The following is a 24,070-nucleotide window of genomic DNA, read 5'->3' on the forward strand; positions in this document are numbered from 1 at the left end:
AAAGTTTATACAACACACTCATACCCAATAATTTTCTTATTCTGTGATAGTTAATATATAACCCACCATATAGCAAAAGTTTTACTTCCACAGGATTTAACAAATATGGATCTTAAGGGGACATATAAACTCCTAGAATAAAAAGATCTTAAATGATTTTACAAAACTTCCCCTTAAACTTAGTAAGTATTGATCTAGCTAATTTAATCAGGGTCATGATAACTTTATTTTAGTTCTTTTAGGTGATACTGGGTAGATGCAGAGACGCAACACGCTAGGAAAACAAACTTACTTTTCAAAATTTACAGTATAAAGAGCAGTTCAGATCCAGAGTTGGATGGATCTGTTTACCTAAATTTGCTGAAACAACTCTTAGGAGTTTTTGTTTTAAAAAGGCTTCAGTGACATTAAAAGCTCTTTAACAAAGAGAACTTAGCCCTCTGACCAGCCAGCCATCTTACAATTAGGTCACTTGTTCACTCTTTGCAATCAGCTGTTATAAAAAACAAACAAACAGGATGACCCATGTTTAATTAGAGATCCCCAAACTACCAAAGAGTTCTGGCTTCTATAAGTATCTTCCGAAGACACCCAGTCCTCCTATCAGGGCAGGGAGTTAAAGGTTTAAAATAATTTTGGCAACTGTCTGAGACGCTTAACATCTAAGAAGGTGCCTACAGAATTTATACTATTCATTTGCTTTAAAGTTTCAGAAGGTTTCAAGCTTTCAGGAAAAAATGGAGTGTCCCTTTCGTTTTCTTTCTCAGGATGTTGGGTAAACTCTGCTTTTCCAGTTCGGAGGTTCACTGCAGGACTTGACTTAAGGTTCTTTAATAAAAAAGCTGGGTTTTCATTCAACTGCTGTGCTGCTTTTGGCTGAACAGCTTCATTTGTAATATTTTTCAATACTGGCATACCTCTAGGGGTGCCCAAGGATTCACAGTTATTACAATTAGTTATTTCACAGGCATTCCTAGAAGGCTCCTTCTGACAATCAAGTTGCTCAGGTGTGCATGTGGGGTTCTGATTCAATAAATGTTCACTCTTGTGATCTGTATTCTTTGGAGGTTCCTCTTCATCTTCACTATTGTCACTGCTTTGTATAAGCCCATATCTCTTCATATATTTTTTGGTTGCAAAAGACATGTTGTTTGGTGAAATTAAACTAAGCCCTACTGTGCTTTTGTCTGTATTAATATGCAGAAAGCTAAAGGATGAGTCACAGTTATTTTGATTTGATCGAGTGACAGACAGTTGTGACAGCTGATTTTCATTTAAGTATTTCAGAGCTATAGCATTTGCCTCCATGCTCAAATCCACACTGTTAGGGCTTAAGCCACTCATGCCAACATTAGCATATGACATGTAGTTTAATCCAGAGATCACTGCTTCAGGGCTGATGCATGCCAACACACTGAAAGACAAAATGGAGTAGGCCATCATTTATCTTATTTTGAGTATCAAATAGTGTTATTCTAAATGTGTTCCATTTTAAGTAACAAAAAGTCTTCGGCTCTAAGGCTTTGGTGTTTTTTTTTTATCAGAGTGCTCAAACACCTAAGTCTTAATGACCCAGATACATTCAAGGGATAAATACGATAACCTAGAAGGTAATCATGATTCACAAACTGAAAGTGGAACACAAATTAATTTTCCTAAATTTAAACATCAATCATGGTTTTCAGAGAAAATATAGGCCCCCAAATGTAAAAATCATTGGTAAAGTAAATATTGGTCAAGTATAAATAAATAAATAAAATAGAAAACATATTTGATAATATAACATTTACAAGCTCTTGTATTATAAATAGCTAAGAATATTAAAATTTTCATAGTTGAAGAGATTCTATTTATAATAAATAAACATCAATTAGTCTTTAGATATGGACTACTGTTTGTGTGTATACACTGATTTTCTTTCTAGAAATAACCTTCAACTCACTTTGGCTAGTGTTAGCTCAATGTTGCCTTTCCCTTTATATCATATATATAGAATAATAGCTGCTAATTTATAATATATAGAATAATAATATATAGAATTTTTAATAATTTATAATATATAGAATAATAATACATAGAATTTATAATAATGTATAGAATAATAGCTGCTAATTTTTATGGATGCCTTATTATGTGCCAGGTACTCTGCTAAACATTCATTATCTTATTTAATCCTCACAGAAACCTTTCTCAGAGAGGTCATCCATATCAAATATCTCAACTTTATTGTCCACTCTAATACCTCACATTTCCCTTCCCCTACTTTTTCTGTTTTCTCCTTACCCAATGATGGCTATCTATCAATTAACTCACATTTCTTATTTATTGTCTAGCTCTCTCGGAAAAGTCCACGAATTTCTGTCCCCATTATAGTATCCCTTGGTGCCTGGTAGCAGGCATTCAATTAAGTATTTACCGAATCAATAAAAGTAGGAACTATTATTACCTTTACTTTATAGTTGAGAAAACTGAGGATTAGAGGTTTTTAACTAATTTCCGTAAGTTGAGCAGCTAGTAACTGGCAAGCTGAGATCAGGTTTGCCTTACTTCTGGGGTTTCATAACCACTATTTATTATACTGTATTCAGCAACTTGCATTTTTGCTACCTGTTTTTCTGTTCCCTAAAAATTAGAGCTGAGTACTACTTGGTGGTGGTGAGTACTAATTTGAGTATATTCTAGGTAAAGAATAAGCTATAACTTTCCATATCTTTCAATGAAGAAATTCAGCTGTTTTATATGTGCCAGCCACTATGTGCGTCCTTACCTCTACAAAACCCAACTAACTATCAGGTATTTTCATTCTCATCGTTAGTATTCTCTGAAACTAGTCATCTCATCATCAAGCAATGGGAAAGCATGCTCAGTACTGCTGGTCCTTATAAAGAATTCTTCCTTAACCTTCTTGGTACTTAATACTTTGGAGACTGAATAAGATGAAAGACATACTACCAATTTATCTAGACATTATACTTTTATAGTGTATTATACTGATAATATCTTCTGAACATACAGTCCTTTTCTACTTTCTTTGCTTATTTACTAAAATTAAGAAATTTGCATATTAAATTAGAAAACATGTACAACCAGAAAAATACATATCTATAGATAATATTAATGTAAATAATTTGAAAAATAAAAACTTCTAATTCAGTAAGTTCATTATATACTAAAACATGTTAATTTCAATGTTTCACACTAAAGACATTAAAATAGAGTGGCCTTGCCGAAACCGGTTTGGCTCAGTGGTAGAGCGTCAGTCTGAAGACTGAAGGGTCCCAGGTTCGATTCCGGTCAAGGGCATGTACGTTGGTTGCGGGCACATCCCGCTGGGGGGTGTGCAGGAGGCAGCTGGTCGATGTTTCTCTCTCATCGACGTTTCTAGCTCTCAATCTCTCTCCCTTCCTCTCTGTAAAAAATCAATAATATATATATATTAAAGATAAATAAAATAGGGTGGCCACTGTGAAGAAATATATTACCTAAAAACTACTACCCAAAGGCAGCCATACCAAAATGTAAGGGTTCCATATAGATAGCAGGTGATCTGTGCATTCCAACAGATGTTACATAGCGTCTACCTCATAAATGCTAGACTCACTCTCCCACACTGTTGGGAGGAATATAAACTGGTACAACTATTTTGGTGGCTAATGGCAACCAAAATCTTACATGCACATATCCTTTGATCCTGCTTATGTAGAAATTTATCCTGCAAAGGTACTTGTACAAGTACCTGTAGAATGATTTCACTTAGCATTGCTTAAGATAAGAAATAAGAGAATCAGACTAAATGGCTATTAATAGAGGACTAGGGTTCACTATATTATAGTAAATGGGTCCCACAGAATATTATGCAGCTGTTTAAATGCATGAGAAAGAACTACACATGCCTATAAAAAAAGTAAGCTATAAATGTTAAACAAGAAAATCGAAACCACAACACTCATCACCCATGTATATACTTGAACATTTCTAGAAAAATATAAAACAAACAAGAGGAGTAATCTTGTTGGAGGAGTCTGAGAAGTTTGGGGAATGGGAACTTTTGTATTTTATCTGGTATTCTTGTGTATTATTTGATATTTTTTAAAATCATGAGACTATTACTTTTATAACTAAACTACAGCAACAAAAACAATGAACAGAAAACATGCTAACCATAATATAATTTCCAGATTTTATCATCTTTAAAAACAAGTATGTGTTAAGGTCGACTTTGATGAAGCGGAATCTGACAGAAGAACATACAAGTTGGAACTGGTAAGGCTCATGTGACTATACTCTTGCCTTTTAGATGGCACAACTGCCTACTATCCAGATGCTGGCACATCTATTATCCCTCCAGGAGGACTTTCCAGACACCAAAATGAATAAAAGCTCATTTCTCTTTCCCCAAGATTCCCAGAGCATATCATTGCCATCTTTAACCAGGAGACATCCCACAATATCTCTGTAATTACTGATATAACCCTTTCTCTTACTAAAGGGTAGAGATTATTTCTTATTCATTACACATATAACAGACACTGAATAAATGATAAATCAACTGAAATGAATGGCAAGCTTATACCTGTTCTCATGAGACTGCTACAATACATCTAAAATTTACTCATCATTTAAAACAAATTTTAAAATTACCTGGCATGATCCACTTTATGTGCATTTTTTTTCACTTTAGTGGGAGAATCAATTTTTACTCCAAGGCTTCTTAGTTGCTTCAGGGTTGCATTAAGAACACAATCTTTGTCCACCAGTCCTGAATCATGTTTTTTTTTCTTTGCATGGTAAACATTTTGGGTTCTGATGCATTCATGGCTGATAATCACTGCTTTGGTAGATGGTTGTTCAGTTTCTTTGGAGGAGTTATTTAATAGGTGGTTCACTTGACCCTGATGAAAAAAAAAAGAACATACTTGAAAAATCACTAACAATCACAGCAAATAAAAATGTAAATAAAAGCATAAGGACACAGAAAAGCAAAATAATATCTTCCCAAATTCTGAAGTATGAAGTACATTTGTAAGTATTATCGGATTTTTAATAAAAACAGCTCATCCTGCCCTAACCAGTTTGGCTCAGTGGATAGAGCATCGGTCTACGGACTGAAGGGTCCCAGGTTCAATTCCAATCAAGGGCATGTATCTTGGTTTCAGGCACATCTGGAGAGTGTGCAGGAGGCAGATGACCGATGTTTCTCTCTCATAGAAGTTTCTAACTCTCTATCCCTCTCCCTTCTCTCTATAAAAAATCAATAAAATATATTTAAAAATAAAAAAATCAGCTCATCCTAATGAATAATTTCATCAGACCCTAGAGTAAGGTGACCAGATGTCCCGCTTTTGGCTGGACAGTCCTGATTTTTAACAATTTGTCCTGCATCCCATGGCGTTTTAAAAAAGGACTTTCCCCAAGACTCCCAGAACATATCTTTGGCATCTAACGTATCTTTGGAACGCTATATAACATTGTCAGGAGACATCCCACAATATCTCTGTAATTACTGATATAATCCTTTCTCTTACTGAAGGGTAGAGATTATTTCTTATTCATCACACATATAGCAGACACTGAATAAATGATAAATCAACTGAAATGAGGGGGCTTTTTTAAAACGCCATGGGACGCAAGACAAATTGTTAAAAATTGGGACTGTCCCACCAAAAGCAGGACATCTGGTCACCTTACCCTAGAGGAAACTTAGAATGTCTGTTCATGGGTGGTGAGCATACAATGCAATATACATATCCTATAACATAGGAATTACACTTGAAACCTATATTATCTTACTAGAGGTCTGGTGCACGAATTCATGCATGGGTGGGATCCCTCTGGGTGGCCTGCAGAAACTGGGCTGAAATTTGCAGTCCAATACCACCTGTAGCTCCTACCTGCTGCTCCAGCTCATCCCAGCCCCATTGTGCCTGGTATGGGTTTGCACTCAATCAGTCCCAATTGGGAGAGCTTCACGCTGCCACAGAAGTGCTCACCAGCCATAAGCCCTGCATCTGGTGCCCTCCCAAGGGGAGTGACCTGCAGGACCAGGCTGAAACAGGCTCTCTGACATCCCCAGAGGGGTCCCAGATTGCGAGAGGGCACAGGCCAAGCTGAGGGACCCCACCGGTGCACAATCAGGCCAGGGAAGGACCATGGGAGGGCTCCAGGATGTGTCTGGCCCATCTCTTTTTTTCTTTTTCTTTTTTTTATGCATGTTTTATTTGTGCATTTTGCAGAGCCATTTTTTATTTTTATTAATATATTTTATTGATTTTCCACAGAGAGGAAGAGAGAGGGATAGAGAGCCAGAAACGTCAATGAGAGAGAAACATCGACCAGCTGCCTCTTGCACACCCCTTACTGGGGATGTGCCTACAACCAATGTACATGCTCTTGACCGAAACCCTTCAGTCCGCAGACCAACGCTCTATCCACTGAGCCAAACTGGTTCGGTGTGTCTGGCCCATCTTGCTCAGTTCCAATCAGCCAGACCCCAATAGCAAGCTAACCTATTGGTCAGAGCATCTGCTAACCTGGTGGTCAGTGCACATCATAGTGAGCAGTTGAGCAGCCTTAGCATATCATTAGCATATTATGCTGATTGGTTGTTTGGTTGTTCTGCCATTTTGTCTATTTGCATATTACTCTTTTATTATTATAGACTAGCCAATGCCACCCTAGTAAACTTAATTTAAAAATAAAATAATTAAATTCTCAATATCTGTAAATAAAGTTTTGGTACTGATTTAAAAAAAAGAAAAAATAATGTCTGTTCAGCACTTGTTCATTTAAAACCTTCAGATTTAAAATTGCTTGAGTACTATTTTCAAGTGTTTCCAGGACTTATAAATTCTTTATAAACAAAAGTTTTAAACCACACTTTCATTTTAAAAAAATGGTAATGTTTTAGTTATACATTTTGTAGGTTTTTTTTTACTTTTTACTTTCAGAATTTGACTTCTTCCTTTTCTCACTTTGAGTGAGAATGAATTATCATCTCTGTCCTCCTGGTATTAAAGCGCATTTCATTTCCTGAGCACACAGCTGCTCACAATCAGTCTAGGACCTAGCAAGCAAATAATGAATGTGTGTTCATTGAGGAAATCTTATGGTCCTGTGAAGTAAACTTAATTAGCTTTCAATTTTAAATGAAGAAATCAAATGTTCCAAAGTCTACAATTTGGATAGAAGTGACAGCCAGGGTTATGTGACCTTTATATTCCAGTTTACATTCTAACTTTTCCAAGACAGCTATTTCCTCCAACCAGAGTTATCTATTTTTAGTCTGTGCTGCCTTTGCTTACAGCACTTCTCCACCTGCCCTAGAGCTGTTTGTTACTGGTATCCATGCATTATTTCCCCTGGTTCTCAAAAATTCTGGTTCTCAAAAGCAGAGACTGCCATATTCACCTTTTATATTATCTACTTTAGTTAGTTTCGTAGACTAGGCTAAGTATTTAATAAAATGCTGCTTATCTAAACCAAAATCAGTAAATATTATCACAGATATTCTACTTCTTTCCAATATTCAAATTTTCTGCAAACTCTTGCTTGCTTTTTTGTTTAAATATTTTATTGATTTTTTACAGAGAGGAAGAGAGAAAGATAGTTAAAGACATCAATGAGTGAGAAACATCGATCAGCTGCCTCCTGCACAACCCCTACTGAGGATGTGCCCGCAACCAGGATACATGCCCTTGACTGGAATCGAACCCAGGACCCTTCAGTCTGCAGGCCAACGCTCTATCCACTGAGCCAAACTGGTTTCAGCTCTTGCTTACTTTTTATGGTACTAACTTCAGTTTGAATTTGGCCTAATATCATCATTTCTATTTTTAAAATAAAGCTTTATTTCCTGGCTAAGTACCTGATAACTGGAAAACTTATAGTAAATTACTGAATTTAGATGATCATAATTTATGAAAAGCTAAAAGAAATAAATTATATCATTAACTTGCAGAAAACCTTTTTATGTCAAGGTCCCAATCAGTTTTAAAGGTAGGAAAAGCTTGATTAGTATATCCTAGACTAAATAAACTATCTCACAAGAGATGAAATGCTTTACATTTTCTTACCAATAAATCCTGGTATATTTTCTGGTTATCTGATGTTTGATGAGGCAAGGATTGTCGCATTACTTGCTCAATTTTTGGTTCCTCTAATGTTACAGAGTTGTTACTAGCACCCTCTGTTGGTCCACTCTGTAAGCACATGCTTGTGCGCTCTGCCAGCAGGGAATTCGGAAGGAACACAGGCACATCAGGTTCTTTTCTCACAACTGGAGAAGAGCTGCTTGAAAGGAAATATATATAATGTAAGTGTTAATTCTCAAGGTACCTTTCACAAAGTACAGTAACTATGGAAGAAAGAGGAAAGACTCAAGCAGTATTCTAGTTTGCATTTTTAGTTCTCAGTGATGAACATCTCACCTCGATAGGCTGTATATAATAAGCTGGGTCATGATACCTTTTTGAGTTATGTTATTTATAATATATTTAGACAACTTTCTTAGAAAGTTGGCAAACAACCTGCTGATTTCTCCTAAACTTGATGCTTTTTAGAGTTTAATGATAGGAAAGGCTTAATTAGTATTTTTTAGATACTCTAAAAATTTTTAATGTATTATTTGTTTACTTCAAGTCTTAAAACAGTTAAGATCCTTGTCAAATGAGAGTTCCTAAGTTGACATTTATAATCACATTACATATTTGGTAATACTTTTCTTGTTTATACTTTTATGTATTTTTAAAATGAACATTTATTACCTTTAAAACTAGAATACATATTTAAAAAAATAACTATGGAAAACATTATTTAAAAACATTTCTTATAAGAACAGTAATATGTGGCTATTGTAGAAAATAGGAAAAAGTAATAATAAATATTAGCTGGCAAAAAGGGACATAAACTCTTTCAGGTGCATCATCTCATATTAGCTTTAGCAAAAAGACCTATGGGATAGATACTACATTTTATCCTTATTTGACAGATGAGGAAACTGAGGCACAGAGGTTAGTTAGGTAACTGCTTAAAGTTATACCAAGTATGAAGAAAATAAAAGTAGCCGAAACTGGTTTGGCTCAGTGGATAGAGCATCGGTCTGCAGACTGAAAGGTCCCAGGTTCGATTCTGGTCAAGGGCATGCACATTGGTTGCAGGCACATCCCCAGTAGGGGGTGTGCAGAAGGCAGCTGGTCGATGTTTCTCTCTCATTGACGTTTCTAGCTCTCTATCCCTCTCCCTTCCTCTCTGTGGAAAATCAATAAAATATATTAAAAAAGAAAGAAAAAAAAAAAAAAGAAAAGTAGCAGGTAATTTAATACCTAGAGATAACCTATTAATTTTTCAGTGTTCCCATCTATACTTTTTTCTATACATATACATTTTCTCTAAAAAACTGAATCATATTATAGCTTTTTAAGTTGCATTTAAAAACTTAATATTAGCCGGGACCGGTTTGGCTCAATGGATAGAACGTCGGCTTGGGGACTGAAGGGTCCCGGGTTCGATTCCGGTCAAGGGCATGTACCTTGGTTGCGGGCACATCCCCAGTAGGGGGTGTGCAAGAGGCAGCTGATCAATGACTCTCATCAATGTTTCTAACTCTCTATCTCTCTCCCTTCCTCTCTGTACAAAATCAATTAAATATATTAAAAATAATAATAATAATAAAATAAAAACTTAATATTACATCATGAGTATTTCCATTTCATTAAATACTAGAGGCCTGGTGCATGAAATTGTGCATGGGGGTGTGTGACCCTCAGCCCAACCTGCACCGTCTCCAATCTGGGACCCCTCAAGGACAGTAGGACAGTAGGACATCCCTCTCACAATCCAAGACTGCTGGCTTCCAACTGCTCGTATGCCTGCCTTCCTAATTGCCCCTAACCACTTCTGCCTGCCAGCCTGATCACCTCCTAACCCCTCCCCTGCCAGTCTGTTTGTCCTAACTGCCCTCCCCTGTAGGCCTGGTCACCCCAAACTGTCCTCCCCTGAAGGCTTGATCGCCCCCAACTGCCCTCCCTTGCAGGCTTGGTCCCTCCCAACAGTCCTCCCCTGCTGGCCTGATTGCCCATAACTGCCCTCCCTTGCAGGCCCAGTCCCTCCCAACTGCCCTCCCCTGCTGGCCATCTTCTGTCCACATGGGGGCAGCCACCTTGTGTGTTGGAGTTATAGTCAATTTGCATATTACTCTTTTATTATATAGGATTATTAAAAGCAAGTTTTGATCTTCACATATTTTATTTTATAGATATGGTATGGATTTTCTAACCATACCCCTTCTTTATTTTTTTTAAATATATTTTATTGATTTTTCACAGAGAGGAAGAGAGAGGGATAGAGTTAGAAACGTCAATGAGAGAGAATCATCGATCAGCTGCCTTTACACACCCCCTACTGGGGATGCGCCTGCAACCAAGGTACATGCCCTTGACCGGAATCGAACCCAGGATCTTTCAGTCCACAGACCGACGCTCTATCCACTGAGCCAAACCGGTCCCGGCCATACCCCTTCTTTAAAACTCAGCTATTTTCAATTTTTCCCCATGCTATTTAATTTTAACTTGATATGAACTGTCAAGCACTCATTTGGTACATGATAATCTCAAACTATTGGCTGAAATGAATCTCTGTAAGACATCAGTTAAGATATACTTCTAAGGAAAAACTCAATAATTTGACTAAAATAAAAAATCGTTACATGGCAAAAAACATCAAACAAGGTCAACAGACAACTGACAAACTGGAAGAAAATATTCACAAAATATACCACAGATTATATAGCTAACATCTCTGCTATATAATGATCTCTAGGAACCAATTTGGAGTGATTACCAATATATACTGCCAAGTGTAAAGAGTTTAGGAGAGCATCTATGGCATGCTACTTTTCTACATTTCATATAAGAAAGAAATAATATAAAATACAGATATATAAGCTCATTTGTACAAAACAAATACAGGAAAGATAAGCCAGTAACTAAAGTGATACAATGTAAAAAAGTGGAAAAGCAGAATTTAGAATCAAGATAGCCCATATGAAAAGGAAACAATTCTCTGAGTGTATACCTTTTTATATAGCTTGGTCTATTAGAAGCAGAGTTTCACACACTGAAAAAAACAAAATCAACCAGAATATGGAGGGAGTACAAATAGTAACATCTAATGACAATGCAAAAAAAATAACATAAGGGAATAAGGAAGAAAAACTAACCTAAATAACTACAAAAAAAGGTATTTTCATTGAATATTATAAGGCTAAAGCAAATATACTCTAGTAAATATACTCTAGTAAATATACTCTAGTAAAATTCAGAATTTTTAGTATTGCTGAAACTACTTTATGTGTATACTAGGACCAAATGACTGAGTGTAATGTACATAACAAGAGCCAGGTTTTTCAGTGTTGGGAAAAGAAATTTTAAATAAGAAAAAGGGGTGTAAGATTGGAATCAGAAGACTGGTATGAAGTCAAGGATTTTCAAATACAGATAGATACATAAAGAGATAAATGTAGATGTAGGCATGGGTTAACATGCACATGAGTTAGATCACCAAAAGAATCTTAGAATTTACAAAGAAAAAAAATGGGATAAATATTGAGTCAAAGAAGCCTTACTTGGATATAGAAAGTGGCTGATTAAATTCTTCTTCCACAACAATGTTGCTCTCTTCAAAACTGGGAATATCAACTGCTTTTAATGAAGATGCACTACCCGGAGGACTTGTGACTTCATTATTAATATCAACAGAAAAATTCATGTCCTCACTGGAAATCTTGGTATCATCTTGCTTCAGCTGAGAGTCAGGTTCTTGATGATCACCTGCTGCATTCCAAAACAAGCTAGCACCTGGAGATTAAATGTTTTAGTAGATAATGAAACAAATATTCCACTACAAAAACAATTCTCTGACAAACTTTTGTTAAGAAAGACTGTCTATATTATTTTAACACAATTACCTAGAACTGGTTTCAGATTATATTACCTCAGAAATGTCACAAAGAGTTAAGTGAAAGGTGAAAAAATAGAAAACTGGGGTATAAAGGGGGAAGGGCATATTCTGGGCCCTGATTCCTTAAGAGCTATGTCTTACATATAAGGTTCTGAATACAATTTGGGGTGTGTGCGTGTGTATGTGTGTGTGTGTGAGTATGTGTGTTGATAACCGCTGCTCTAAAAAACAGAAAATATATAAAATACAAATCTCTAGGCTTTCTGATTTTGATACTTAAATGCAATATTTATAAGGCAATCTTAGAGATGTATGAGACATACGTAATATAAGGCATGTATTTAAAAATCAAATGTTTCCCAAATTTTATGGATCAGTTGCATAATTTATTTGCATGTATTACTTGCTTGCTATTTTTGTCAACTCAATTTTTACCTAGCTTCATCATTTCCAAGAAATCATAGAAGTGTTATATCTTTTCCTGATACTTCTAAGAATATACCTACAAAGTGTAAAATATTCATCGGTATACCACTCCAAGTCATCTTTTGAACTCAGCAGTACACATTCTATAATTCAGGAAATACTGCTTTATAAAATTATTTAAAGAAATAGCTAAAACAAAAAAGTAAATCCAAGTCAAAATGAACTCTACTTTGAGACCCACATGCATAATTTTTTGAAAATATTCATACAAGAATGATTTAATCTAGTATTCAACTAAACATTAAAAAGTTTTAGGGACAATTTTGAAAAAGTTACAAAAGCACTGCTACTCTTTCTGAATATATATCATTATATATACTTTGGGGAATTACGTATTATTATAGAATAAATGTGCTTCTAAGAGCCATTTAATCTAAATAATCAATAATTTATTTTTCTGCATATAAGTAACAACCTTGAATATGAATCCATAGTTTTAAAATACTAAATTCTATATATATCATGCTTGAAAACATTTCAAATCATTTCAGAATATATTATTAAGTTCAAATGTGAGTAACTTTACTTGATTATCACTTATTCAGCACACATTGCTTTAGGTGTTATGTTGTTCCAGGTGCTTACAGTTTATGACATATACAGAAGATAAACTGTAATACAATTATGTACAGAATTTTACAAGAGGGTATAAGAGAAAACTGCACTTTTGGTATGTTTATTTAGCTCACAATATCCACAGCTCCTTCACTATCATCCCTCTACAACACACACACACACACACACACACACACACTTTCCCTAAGAACTGTCATCCCTGTAATTAACTAAAATGGGACTCCAGGAGATATGTTCTATTATGTGATTCTCAATGCCCTTACATTGAACCAGACAATAAAATCTAACTCAAACTTGGCCATTCAGGTTCTCTGCAATTAGACGCTGGGATTGACCTGGTTTGTACTTATGCTAGAACTGTGTAACACATAAACTTTGAAACTCTGCGTTAGCTATATTTTGTAATGTAAAGCAGCAAAAACTGCAGAAAATAGTTGAGTAAAAGAGCCACATAGAATGATTGGATAGTCCTAATAGTACTCTAGTTTCTAATTGTTTTTTTCCTGAAACCCCATTTTTGGCCTTGGCTTTGTCCCCATTTTCTTGCAATAAATTCCCCTTCCTTGCTTAAATTAGTTTATGCTGTAGCTAAAGAATCTTAACTGAGTAATATAATTTATAAATGTGCATGAAGTTTTTGCTACCTTTACTCTTTGCTCCCCTCTACATGAGTAGTTCAGAAAAAGAATATAGAAATCTGTCTTCATTCTTTATTATCCCTCTTAAATTTTTATTCTAGCTAAAATCTTCATCTGACACTTTTGCAAGTCTTATGTCATCAACTCACCTCCATTTCCAAAAGTAGCTCAATATCAACAGATTGGACTAAACTTATCCACTCTCCCTGGCTTCTCTAACTTGCCTCCTTCTATCCAATACTATCACCATTCCCTCTATCATCCAGGCTTAAAGTCCTGGGGTAACTTTTATCTTATCTTATTAAAATTGGGTCCAGCCTGGGAAAGTAGCAAAAACAATGTATTGTTATGTAGTTTTATAACTGTTTTCAGGTATAGTTTTACTTCATCAAGAGGAAAATTATACAAAAACTTTAAAAAGTTACACTTTCATTACCTTGGTCTTGGTTCTATTTGTAGCATGCACTAATTTCAGTGTAAAAATATTTTAAAGTAGACATAAAAAGCATTTTAAAAATTTCCTTACAAATTAAAAAAAAAAAATTACCTGTGCTCACAGCAATGCTTACACTTTTTCTCATGTGTAAACCAGGCGACGACTGTGCTTCCATGGAAACCAACTCCATTTGTCTTGCAGTCTGCCCCTTGTTTTCAACAGTAGCTGTTTGAGGGGAACAGGATTGAAGAGACTGCGCTTCCAATAAACGCTGAATCTATAACAATTAAAAACATACTTTAAACTGACAGTGAAGTAATCAACAACTGTCAGCTGAGTTTAAATATGAATTACACAGTGCCCCAGTTATAAATATAACTAAACTTTAACTATATTTTCTCACATTTCAAATAGATAATACCATAAAACTTATTCAATGTAGAGAGTCGTTATCATTTGTTATTAAGAAACACTTAGGGCTATATTTAAAAGTGAAAACATATAAGCATTTAGATTAGCATTCTTAAATTGACACTCATGTAGAAAAGCTTAAATGTTAACAAATTCAATCCTACATTTTATTCCTATTTCACTAAAAAATTCAAAGTATGGTAGAAGGTTTATCTCAACTCCACATACCAAATGTTAAACATTTTTACACAAGATTCTTCTTATAAAGGTAATCCAAATTGCCCATATTTGGCCATGCTGAAACTGAAAATATTAATAATAGCTAATAGTTAGAGTGCTTCTTGTTTATGTGACACTATCCTAAGAGCTTTCATGTAAAATTTTACAACACATGTAGAATATACTATATTAGATACATTTTATACTTGAGGCATTAAAAATTAACAAGTCACAAGGTCACATAATTAACAAGTAGCAAAGCTGAGTCTCGAATACCAAAAACATCCTCTCCTCCTTTTTAAATTGAGATATAATTCATATACCATAATATTCATCCCTTTAGAGCAGGCGTCCTCAAACTTTTTAAAGTGGGGGCCAGATCACAGTCCCTCAGAGAGCTGGAGGGCCGGACTATATGAACTACTAATTCCTACTGTAACACCTCGGCTGCGCTCACTGCCCAAAAAACCTGGCGGGCCGGATCAGACTCCTCTGCGGGCCGCATGTGGCCCGCGGGCCGTAGTTTGAAGACGCCTGCTTTAGAGTATACAATTCTGTGCTTTTTTAAATATATTTACAAAGTTTGTATACATCAATCCCCCCAAAATCTCTGTACCCATTTGCGGTCTCTCTCACTAGCTCTGACAACCACTAATTTTTATCTCTATAGATTTGCTTATTCTGGATATTTCATATACATGTAACCATATAATATGTGGCCTTATTACCTTGCTTTTTCACTTAGGATAATGTTTTCAAAATTCATTAATGCTATACTATCTATCAATACTTTATTCCTTTTGATGGATAAATAATAACCCATTGCATGTATGTTACATTGTGTTTATCCACTCATTAATTGATTGATATTTGGATTGTTTTTTCATTTTGGGCTATTATAAATAATGTTATGCCAAAACCGATTTGGTTCAGTGGATAGAGCGTGTCAGCCTGAAGACAGAAAGGTCCCAGGCTTGATTCTGGTCAAGGGCATGTACCTTGGTTGCGGGCACATCCCCAGTATGGGGTGTGCAAGAGGCAGCTCATCAATGATTCTCTCTCATCAATGTTTCTAACTATCTCTCTCTCTTCCTCTCTGTAAAAAATCAATAAAACATAATAAATAAATAAATAAATGTATGTTATGACATTTATATACAAATTTTTGTGTGAATATATATTTTGGATATATACTTAGAAGTGGAAGAACCTCCCTTTTTATTTTATTATTAGTTTTTAACATATATTTTATTGATTTTACACAGAGAGGAATTGAGAGGGATAGAGAATTAGAAACGTTGATGAGAGAGAAACATCGACCAGCTGCCTTTTGCACACCCCCCACTGGGAATGTGCCCGCAACCAAGGTACGTGCCCCTGACCAGAACCGAACCCAGGATCTTTCAGTCCGCAGGCCGACGCTCTATCCACTGAGCCAAACCGGTTTCGGCGAACCTCCCTTTTTAAACAATGTGATTTTCTACTTCTCTATAAGTTATATATTGTGTTCATCTCACTAATTTTAGATTAACTTTATTAGTATAGAAAAATAAGTTTTATTAATAAACTAGTGGCCTGGCGCACGAAATTCATGCACATTAAAAGGGAATTAGTGGAAATATATTAATATTGCTATTTGCCCTTTCTCTATAATAGAAGTGTCTAGCCGGCCCCACCCCCATTGGGCAACACCAAAGCCCCACCAGGCAGGGGATTCAGCCTCATACCCCAGTGCCAAGGCAGGGGCCACGGCCTCAGGTCCCCCGGCCCCAACCCTCACCATACAGCCTCACCCAGACCCACTGTGCCATGGGACCCATCAATGCACCTTCTGGTGACCAGTCATTTGATCATTACGGATGAAAATAAAGTCATGCATTTAAGTATGCACATTCATTTTCAATGTCTGATTTGTCTATATTCTCTAAATTGTAAAATAAATAAGATCTAAAGCCAGATAGCATCATAATGCCAAGTTCTTTATATAATGACACATACCATTCTCTCCACTCTGTATGCTCTATTTGAATCAAATGTGATTCATATGAAAGGCACTGCTGCTTGCTCTTAATAGAGGAAGTATTAGCTCAATACCTAAAGCCATAAAATGGTTTAAGAACAGAAGGAAAAATAACAAAAAACAAAGTTCAGTACTACAGATGGCAGGATCCTCTCCCTTTCCCTTTCCTTTTTTTCTGCTTTTCCCGTGAACCTATTTGCGCTCTGCCTCAAAATCAACACAGAAAACGAAATCAGATGTTGTAATCTGCATTTCATAGTGCCATTTGAGTACAAAGGGTGCTTTTCAATCTGTGCTTTTTATTTTTTTAATCAATGAAGCTCAAACTTGCTCCCAACATTCCAGCAGCCAGGCCAACGTGGCTGTGCGGACACACCTTTGCTAGGTGCTGTCAGGCTTCAGGGCTGGGGCAGCGGACATGCCAGGTGTTGCTGGAAACAAATCAGCTCTCCTTTCTACATAGCAAGAGTTTTTTCTTTATAAAATGCAAAGCAGAGTCGTTTTCCATTACCCCCATCCCCAGCCCTCCTTGGTGTGTGTGTGTGTGGGGGGGGGGGGGGCAGTGTTAGAAAGGGGCTGGGAGGAATTTACTCTCAGCTCTTCGATTTCTCTTATTTAACTGAGCCCAGTAGCAGCTGCTTCTCTGAGCACAGCTTGAGCTGGCTCAGGGCTAGCCGCACCTGAAAGGCAAGTGGCAGAGCTGACCAGGGCTTTGACAAGCCACAGCTGGGCATGGGATATCCAGAAGCTGAAGAAGCCAGTTTAGAAAACCAGGGTGTGTGGTGGTTCCCGGCACACTGTGTCGCACAGCAGCACTTAGCTTCCTTCCACTACTGCAGCTGGGAAGAGTTGAGGCTGGGAGTTGGTGAAACTTGCTCAGCTGTTGGAACCCGGATTTGGGCAGGGAGCAGGGCCCGGGAGCCAGAGCACATGGGTCACAGCAACCTCAGCAGATGGCTCTCCCCACGCCGACTCCACAGCCAGGGAGGCAGGTGTGGGGGCCGCTCCAGAAGAATCTAGCCGCCCCCTGTACCAGCTATGCACCCCAGCTCCTTGCTCTCCCTCTTTCACCCACAGGCGCCACCGGGGTGGTGTGCCCCAAGACTTGGTGTGCCCCAATGCCAGGGTTGCAGGTTCAAGACGCTCTGCCTGCTCCTGACACTTTGAGCCATAAGCACCGGCAGGGACCTTTCCACTCGGTCTTGGTCTTTGGTCACTGCTGAGGTTTTAGGGACTCTCTAGGCCAGGGACAGCCAGGACCTTTGCCTCTGACTGACACCGTGCTGCAGTCTGCCTGGGGTACCCCAAACCCTGGGAAAACATGGGGGTGTAGCCAGCCTGTGCAAGGGGTGTGTAGGGGGGGTTGGCTAGCTGCCCCACCCTCAATTGGGGTGGGAAAGGCTGATCAGGGTGGGGTAGGGGAGAGGACTGGGTTCCCTGGCACCTGCAGATGCCCTGCGCACATAGCCTTTGCACTACCCTTCAATCCCCACCTCAAGGCTACAGGTCTACATCCCTCTGCCCGGGTGTTCTTCCACACTGGCAGTCATTGCCCCTTGTTCCCCACTGGGCCAACCCGCATCTTGGGGCCACTACAGAATCTCACTCTCAGCTCTTCGAGGGCGGGGCAGAGCCCCACCCTCCAGCCTCCTGCCCCAGCCCCCTCCAGTGCTCCCCACCTCGGCACTGCTCTGTGCCCCTTGGGCAGCCCACTTCCTGTTCAGCCACTTTGCCAAAGCTGCAGAGCTCGCCCAGGAGCCGCCCCTCAGCAGAGGCCTGTCTGCATGCTGTGGCTCTGCCCTGTCCCTGCAAGTCCCCACCCACCCATGCCTGCTGCGTATGTAGCCTGCTGATCAGTTGTTATGTGATATCATCCAGGACAATTTGCATATTCCTCTATTATTAATATAGATTGCTAAAATCAGTAGAAATTTAAACTGCATTAATACGAAATAGTTTATGTACTTTTAGGAGATAAACTAGCTGTAATTTGCTGAGTACTTACTATAGCCAGGTCCTACACTAAGTACTTGTATATGTATAATACATATGAGTACATATAATACCAATCACTGCTCAAAATTTATAGATGAGAAAGTGAAGTTTAGAGAAATCACATATGAAACACTGTGTAGGAGACTTATTATAAAGCAATTGTGATTAAATTAAATGGTACTGGTGCTAGAATAGATAGGCAGATCATCAGAGCAGAATACAACACCAAAATAGATGTAAACATATGACACTTTCATTATACATTAAAAATGCATTTCTAAATCATTAACAAAAAATATATTATTCAATATATTTATATGGGGCCAGTCATCTGAGAATTATGAAAAATACATATCTCAACTAGCCGGTGTGGCTCAATGATTAAGCATCAACCTATGAAACAGGAGGTCATGGTTTGATTCTCAGTTGGGTGTGAGCTCAATCAGCATGAAGGAGGCAGCCCATTAATGATTCTCTCTCATCATTTATGTTCCTATCTTTTCCTCTCCCTTCATCTCTGAAATCAACAAAAATACATTAATAAAAAATAAATAAATAAAAAGTTTTGGGCTCAAATCCCTGGTTAGGGCACATAGGAGATATATGTACTACTATATGTAATACTTTTAACAATAAAAAAAAATCTCATGTGTATGTTTCCCATTATGCATATACTTGCATAGTTACAGGATCATGGAAAAAAACATGAAGTATGTTTTGGGTTGTTTCCATTTGTACTGAGTGGGAAGAAAAGAAGGAATGATCTGAGGTAGGTATGCAAAAGAGGGTTGTCAGTAAGAAAAGGAAAAACAGGCAATACTTAGAGACTCAACTGTGCAAGAATATCATTAAAAGACTAAGAACTTTGCCATAAAGAACAGAAGAAAGGAAATTTTCAGAATAAAATGAGTGGAGCAAGTCTATTATAGATACACTAAAGAGGTTACAAAACTCTTCTCTAGGGGTTAAGTACACATACTATATAGGGTTCACAGACTACCGTGTTTTCCCAAAAATAAGACATCCTTCGAAAATAAGACCTACTTACAGGTTTCCTTCTGAGTGAAATATAAGGCATCCCCCCGAAAATAAGGGCCGCCTAGGCTAAACATGAGAGGTTTGGTCCACTGATTCTGAAAGAAATGGAGTCACAAGAAATTCACCAGGAAATTCAGGAATTGGATTGTTATGATGATATGCCAGAAGAAGATGACATGATTGTCATTGAATAAATGAGTAAATTCTTGATACTGTAGGATTCACAGTTTGTCTGGTTTGTGTTGACAACTACCGTACTCCTGTACCAAATACAGGTAATAAATTTCCTTTATTTTCATTTAACAATAAATGTGTACAGTATTCTTCTTCATGGAAAAATAAGACATCCCCTGAAAATAAGACCTAGCGCATCTTTGGGAACAAAAATTAATATAAGACACTATCTTATTTTCGGGGAAACAGGGTAGAACAGTATCAGAATCCATTGTGCACCCCTTATACAGGGTGGGGCAAAAGTAGGTTTACAGTTGTATGTGCAAAACAGTTTATTCTTGTATTATTATTTTACATATGAGCAACTGTAAACCAACTTTTGCCCTACCATGTATTTAGTTGTCCATAAAAGTTTAGTAAGATATATAGACTTTTCATTAGAGGCAAAAAATGAAAAGAAAAATCCAATTATGTTGTAGGTTAGGATATGCACAAAACAGAAAAAAGGCTTTTTTTAGTCCTGATTCTACTCCCAATTAGCAATGTGTCATTATGTAAGCTATTTTCTCTCTCTAATCCTCATTTTACTTATCTGTAAAACAAGGGCCAGAATTCAGTTTCCAAGGCTCCTTCTAGTTCTGACATTCTATAATTCTACTCCATAACGTATAATTACTAAAGAGTTGCAGGTTATTTTTCAGAAACCACTTTAATACCAAAAATTTTAAAGAACTAAGAAAGCTCCCAGCAAACCTGTGCCTGAAGTAGTCTCAGCTGTCGGTCTTGTTCTGTGAGGAACCTATATGCCTCTGGAGATAGTCCCATCATTCCATTATCTGACTCAGTCTTCGGTGTGTGCATGCACACTGCACAAGGCCGGTTACAGGAGTCCACATGTGAAGGTAGTCTTGCTACAGGCGATGGCTCTACATTGCCGTGGGGAGAACAACCATCCATGCTTCCTTGAGGTCTCAAAGCTATAGGACTACTTGAAGAACAGAATGCATTATGGCACAGAGCAGGACACCCACTTGGGTGAAATAATGTATGCTTTTGAAGTGCGTCAGTCTGGAGGTCTTGAACTGATCCTACTGTATTCATTCCTTGCCAAGAATTTATTGGACTATACCGAATATGGCCATGATGCTGACAACAACTGCAAACATTAGTGGGATAGTAAGACGGTGATGGAGGGGGAGGTATCTGAAATTCCACTGGTTTTCCTGAATTGTGAGGTGAGAAAGTAAAATTGTGTGGGTGGGACTGTGGGGCATTAGAAGACTGCCTGGAATTAAATGTGGAAGATCTTACAGAATACTCTTCTTTGTGTGCATTTCCAGAAGAAACTGTTTGATGCTTTTCAGATGCATCAGTAGGTGACCCGTTAAGAGAAGATGGTTTAACACTGCTCCTCATGTGGGCGTTCTCATTCTGGTAGGTAGCTAGCTGTTGAATTTTGCAGTGTCCCAAAGGAGTAGTGCCCTGGCTTAATTGATTTGGAAGCCCTTTCAAGGAAGGCTCTCCAACTTCAATTTCTGGGCTGTGTTTCCCATCATAAAGCTGGGAGTGCAGTGGTTCCAAGTGTTCAGACCGGTTAATCAACAATGGAGGATTTTCATTATTCACCATTTCCAAAGGATTAGGCAGAGGATTTGAGTCAGTTAAATTGCTTTCCAACACAAGTGAAAGTTCTGGAACTGATGGCTGGATCTTAGAAACCTAGAAATGAGAAAAAAATGAAAGAGGAAAAGTATTTCTTAGGAGAAAGAAATGCTTCACTTTTCTTAGACCAGTATTTCCCAAGTTATATATAATTACTTATCCAAAAGGGTTTACTCTTTATCTAGATAGTTGATGAATATTTTCTGGGCATCTTCTATATGCTTGGAACTAGTAATACAATTGTAAGCAAAATAAACAAGGTCCTTGCCTGAAAAGAATGAAACTAAGCATTTCACAAACTTATATAATGATGGAATTCCTTTATTGGGACACCGATTAACGTTGTTTAGGTTACAGATAACAGTATGAGAAATTGTTTTACAATAGCTGTTTTTATTGTTTCTGCAAAAAAAATTATCACAGACAAAATGCTTCAACAGATTTAGTAGCAAATAATGTTTCTGAATTTTGAATAACAAGGAATCTTCCAATAAATATTTCAGAATATTTTTTCACTCAGCACAATTATTCAGATATTTTTTTACTGATACCAACTAAAAGAGTTGGAAGAGAGCAGAGAAGAGTAAACAAAATATTCACTGTGGTAAATTTTGTTATAACTTGATATTACTTTAAAAAAATCTTTCCAGTTCCTTTTCCTTCCAATAAGCCATTAATCCAATTAAGGCACAACAATTCTAAAATAACCTACTAGTTGGCTGCAATAAAAAAAAAATTATGGCAGGAGATATTAGCAATTAAATCTCCAAAAGCAAGTAGAATGTTTCCTCAGAATATGGTAGTTAAGACCCAATGTCAAGCTTTGGTGATATAGCAGGAATGTCAAGTCTATATGGGTTAAAAATACCAGATTCTGAAACCAAACCTTCTGAATCAGAATTCCAGTTTTACTACTTACTAGCTATGTAATACTGGGCAAGTAACTTAACCAATCTGTGTCTCAGTTTTTTCTGGGAATAATATGTACTTATGACGTGTGTGTGTGTGTGTGTGTGTGTGTGTGTGTGTGTGTAAATAATTATATTTATCTGTGAGGAATATATATAGGTATAGATAGCTATATACATACACGTAGGTATATCTTAGAATAAAATTTCAGTAAGTTTTAGATTGCATTACTGAGTGCTTTAATATGAAGAGAATTTTAGATTTCTAACCACCAAGGTGAGTACTTTTTAAGTTCATTTGATACCTTCTGACTCACTGGATGAGGACTAGGAATTGGTCTTGGAGAAAAATCTTCATCTTCAACACCAGAGTCATGATCATTTATTGGCATTTTCCCTGGAGATAACTTTTGGGCAGACCTAAAGAGTAGAGGGGAAATAAGAAAAAGTGTTCAATAATCTAATATTTGTTTGTTCTTTCTTTTTGAAGTTGAAGAAAGTCCTTTTGTAACCCAGTCATATTTGGATCATTTAACTTAGATTAAATGACAACCACAGATTATTTCATTTTTCAGGCCTATGTTAGTTGCCCAGGACAGCTGGCCCAATTACACATTAAAATACCCCTTTGTCTGAACATGGCATATTTAACCTATTGTAGTTAATTCTTAATGTTACAAGAAATCAACAGTTAGTGAACATCTTTTGTTTAACCACTTGGAGGAATGTAGAAATAAAGCAAGCATAGCACCTGCCATCAAAAACTTTATAATCTGGTGATAAATATGTATGCACTATCTTAAACACTATGTTAAATCAAGTAAGGAATTATATTTCCTATGTACTTATATCTGTGATGGAAAAATACTCTGAGAAATTAATTGAGGTACCTCCCCCCATTAGTCAGATGCAATTAGTGTATCACAGGTGGCAGGACCCAGCAGAGAACAGAGAGCTGGTACTGAGTTTCAAAAGCTAAAATTAAGAGTTTAAGACTAAAATTTGGAAAACTATATAATCAGGTTTTTTTGCATCCTAAACTAGATCAAATCTCAATAGGATGAGTTAGGGAAGAGTAAATAAAAGCCAGAAAGAAACTAAAAGAGCTTAGACATTAATGGATTCCCTAAGAAAGGGTCTTGCATCCTACCTCCCTAGCAAAAAGAACAGAAGCTCCATGTAGATTTGCAAGATCTGACAGCAAGAGAGACAGACCTTTGCCCTAAGCCCTGGTAGTATAGAGAGGCAAACATGATGTTCTTTCTATGCCAAGGTGCCACAATGAAACAATGAGAATATCTGCCCAGTGTGTTTAAGCAAAAGGGTCTGTACTAGTCCCACAAAGCTCTCTCCCCACATACCAAAGAATGATATGGAGAATACAGAATGATATCCCATACACCTCAGTGCAGCATGGATATGACACAGAGACCCAGTGACATGAACAGAGATCACATTGCAGCAGGAACCTGTACAAACCTACTGCCGAAGACCAAGATGCAAATTAAAACACCTCAGCAGACAGCAGGCAACATGGATGGGTGATATACTG

The 24,070-nt window shown here is 37.2% G+C and overlaps 1 protein-coding gene across 4 annotated transcripts in view; it reads right to left on the minus strand.

Moving 5' to 3' along the window:
- Positions 1 to 381: 381 nt before the first annotated feature.
- Positions 382 to 24,070, minus strand: part of STIL (STIL centriolar assembly protein) — a 43,756-nt gene continuing 20,067 nt past the window's right edge. For 3 of the 4 annotated variants that reach the window (XM_036446274.2, XM_036446270.2, XM_036446272.2), the window contains 7 exons: positions 22,824 to 22,938; positions 20,702 to 21,667; positions 14,203 to 14,368; positions 11,621 to 11,852; positions 8,073 to 8,289; positions 4,642 to 4,892; positions 382 to 1,414 (listed from right to left, as the gene is read on the minus strand). In XM_036446274.2, the coding sequence (XP_036302167.1) occupies positions 625 to 1,414; positions 4,642 to 4,892; positions 8,073 to 8,289; positions 11,621 to 11,852; positions 14,203 to 14,368; positions 20,702 to 21,667; positions 22,824 to 22,938 (2,737 nt within the window). In that variant the 3' untranslated portion in view covers positions 382 to 624. The remainder of the gene's footprint in view (positions 1,415 to 4,641; positions 4,893 to 8,072; positions 8,290 to 11,620; positions 11,853 to 14,202; positions 14,369 to 20,701; positions 21,668 to 22,823; positions 22,939 to 24,070) is intronic. The other variant, XM_036446273.2, reaches the window with a different exon arrangement.

The sequence above is a fragment of the Pipistrellus kuhlii genome, unplaced genomic scaffold (genome assembly GCF_014108245.1).
Source record: "Pipistrellus kuhlii isolate mPipKuh1 unplaced genomic scaffold, mPipKuh1.p scaffold_m20_p_2, whole genome shotgun sequence".
NCBI lineage: Eukaryota > Metazoa > Chordata > Mammalia > Chiroptera > Vespertilionidae > Pipistrellus > Pipistrellus kuhlii.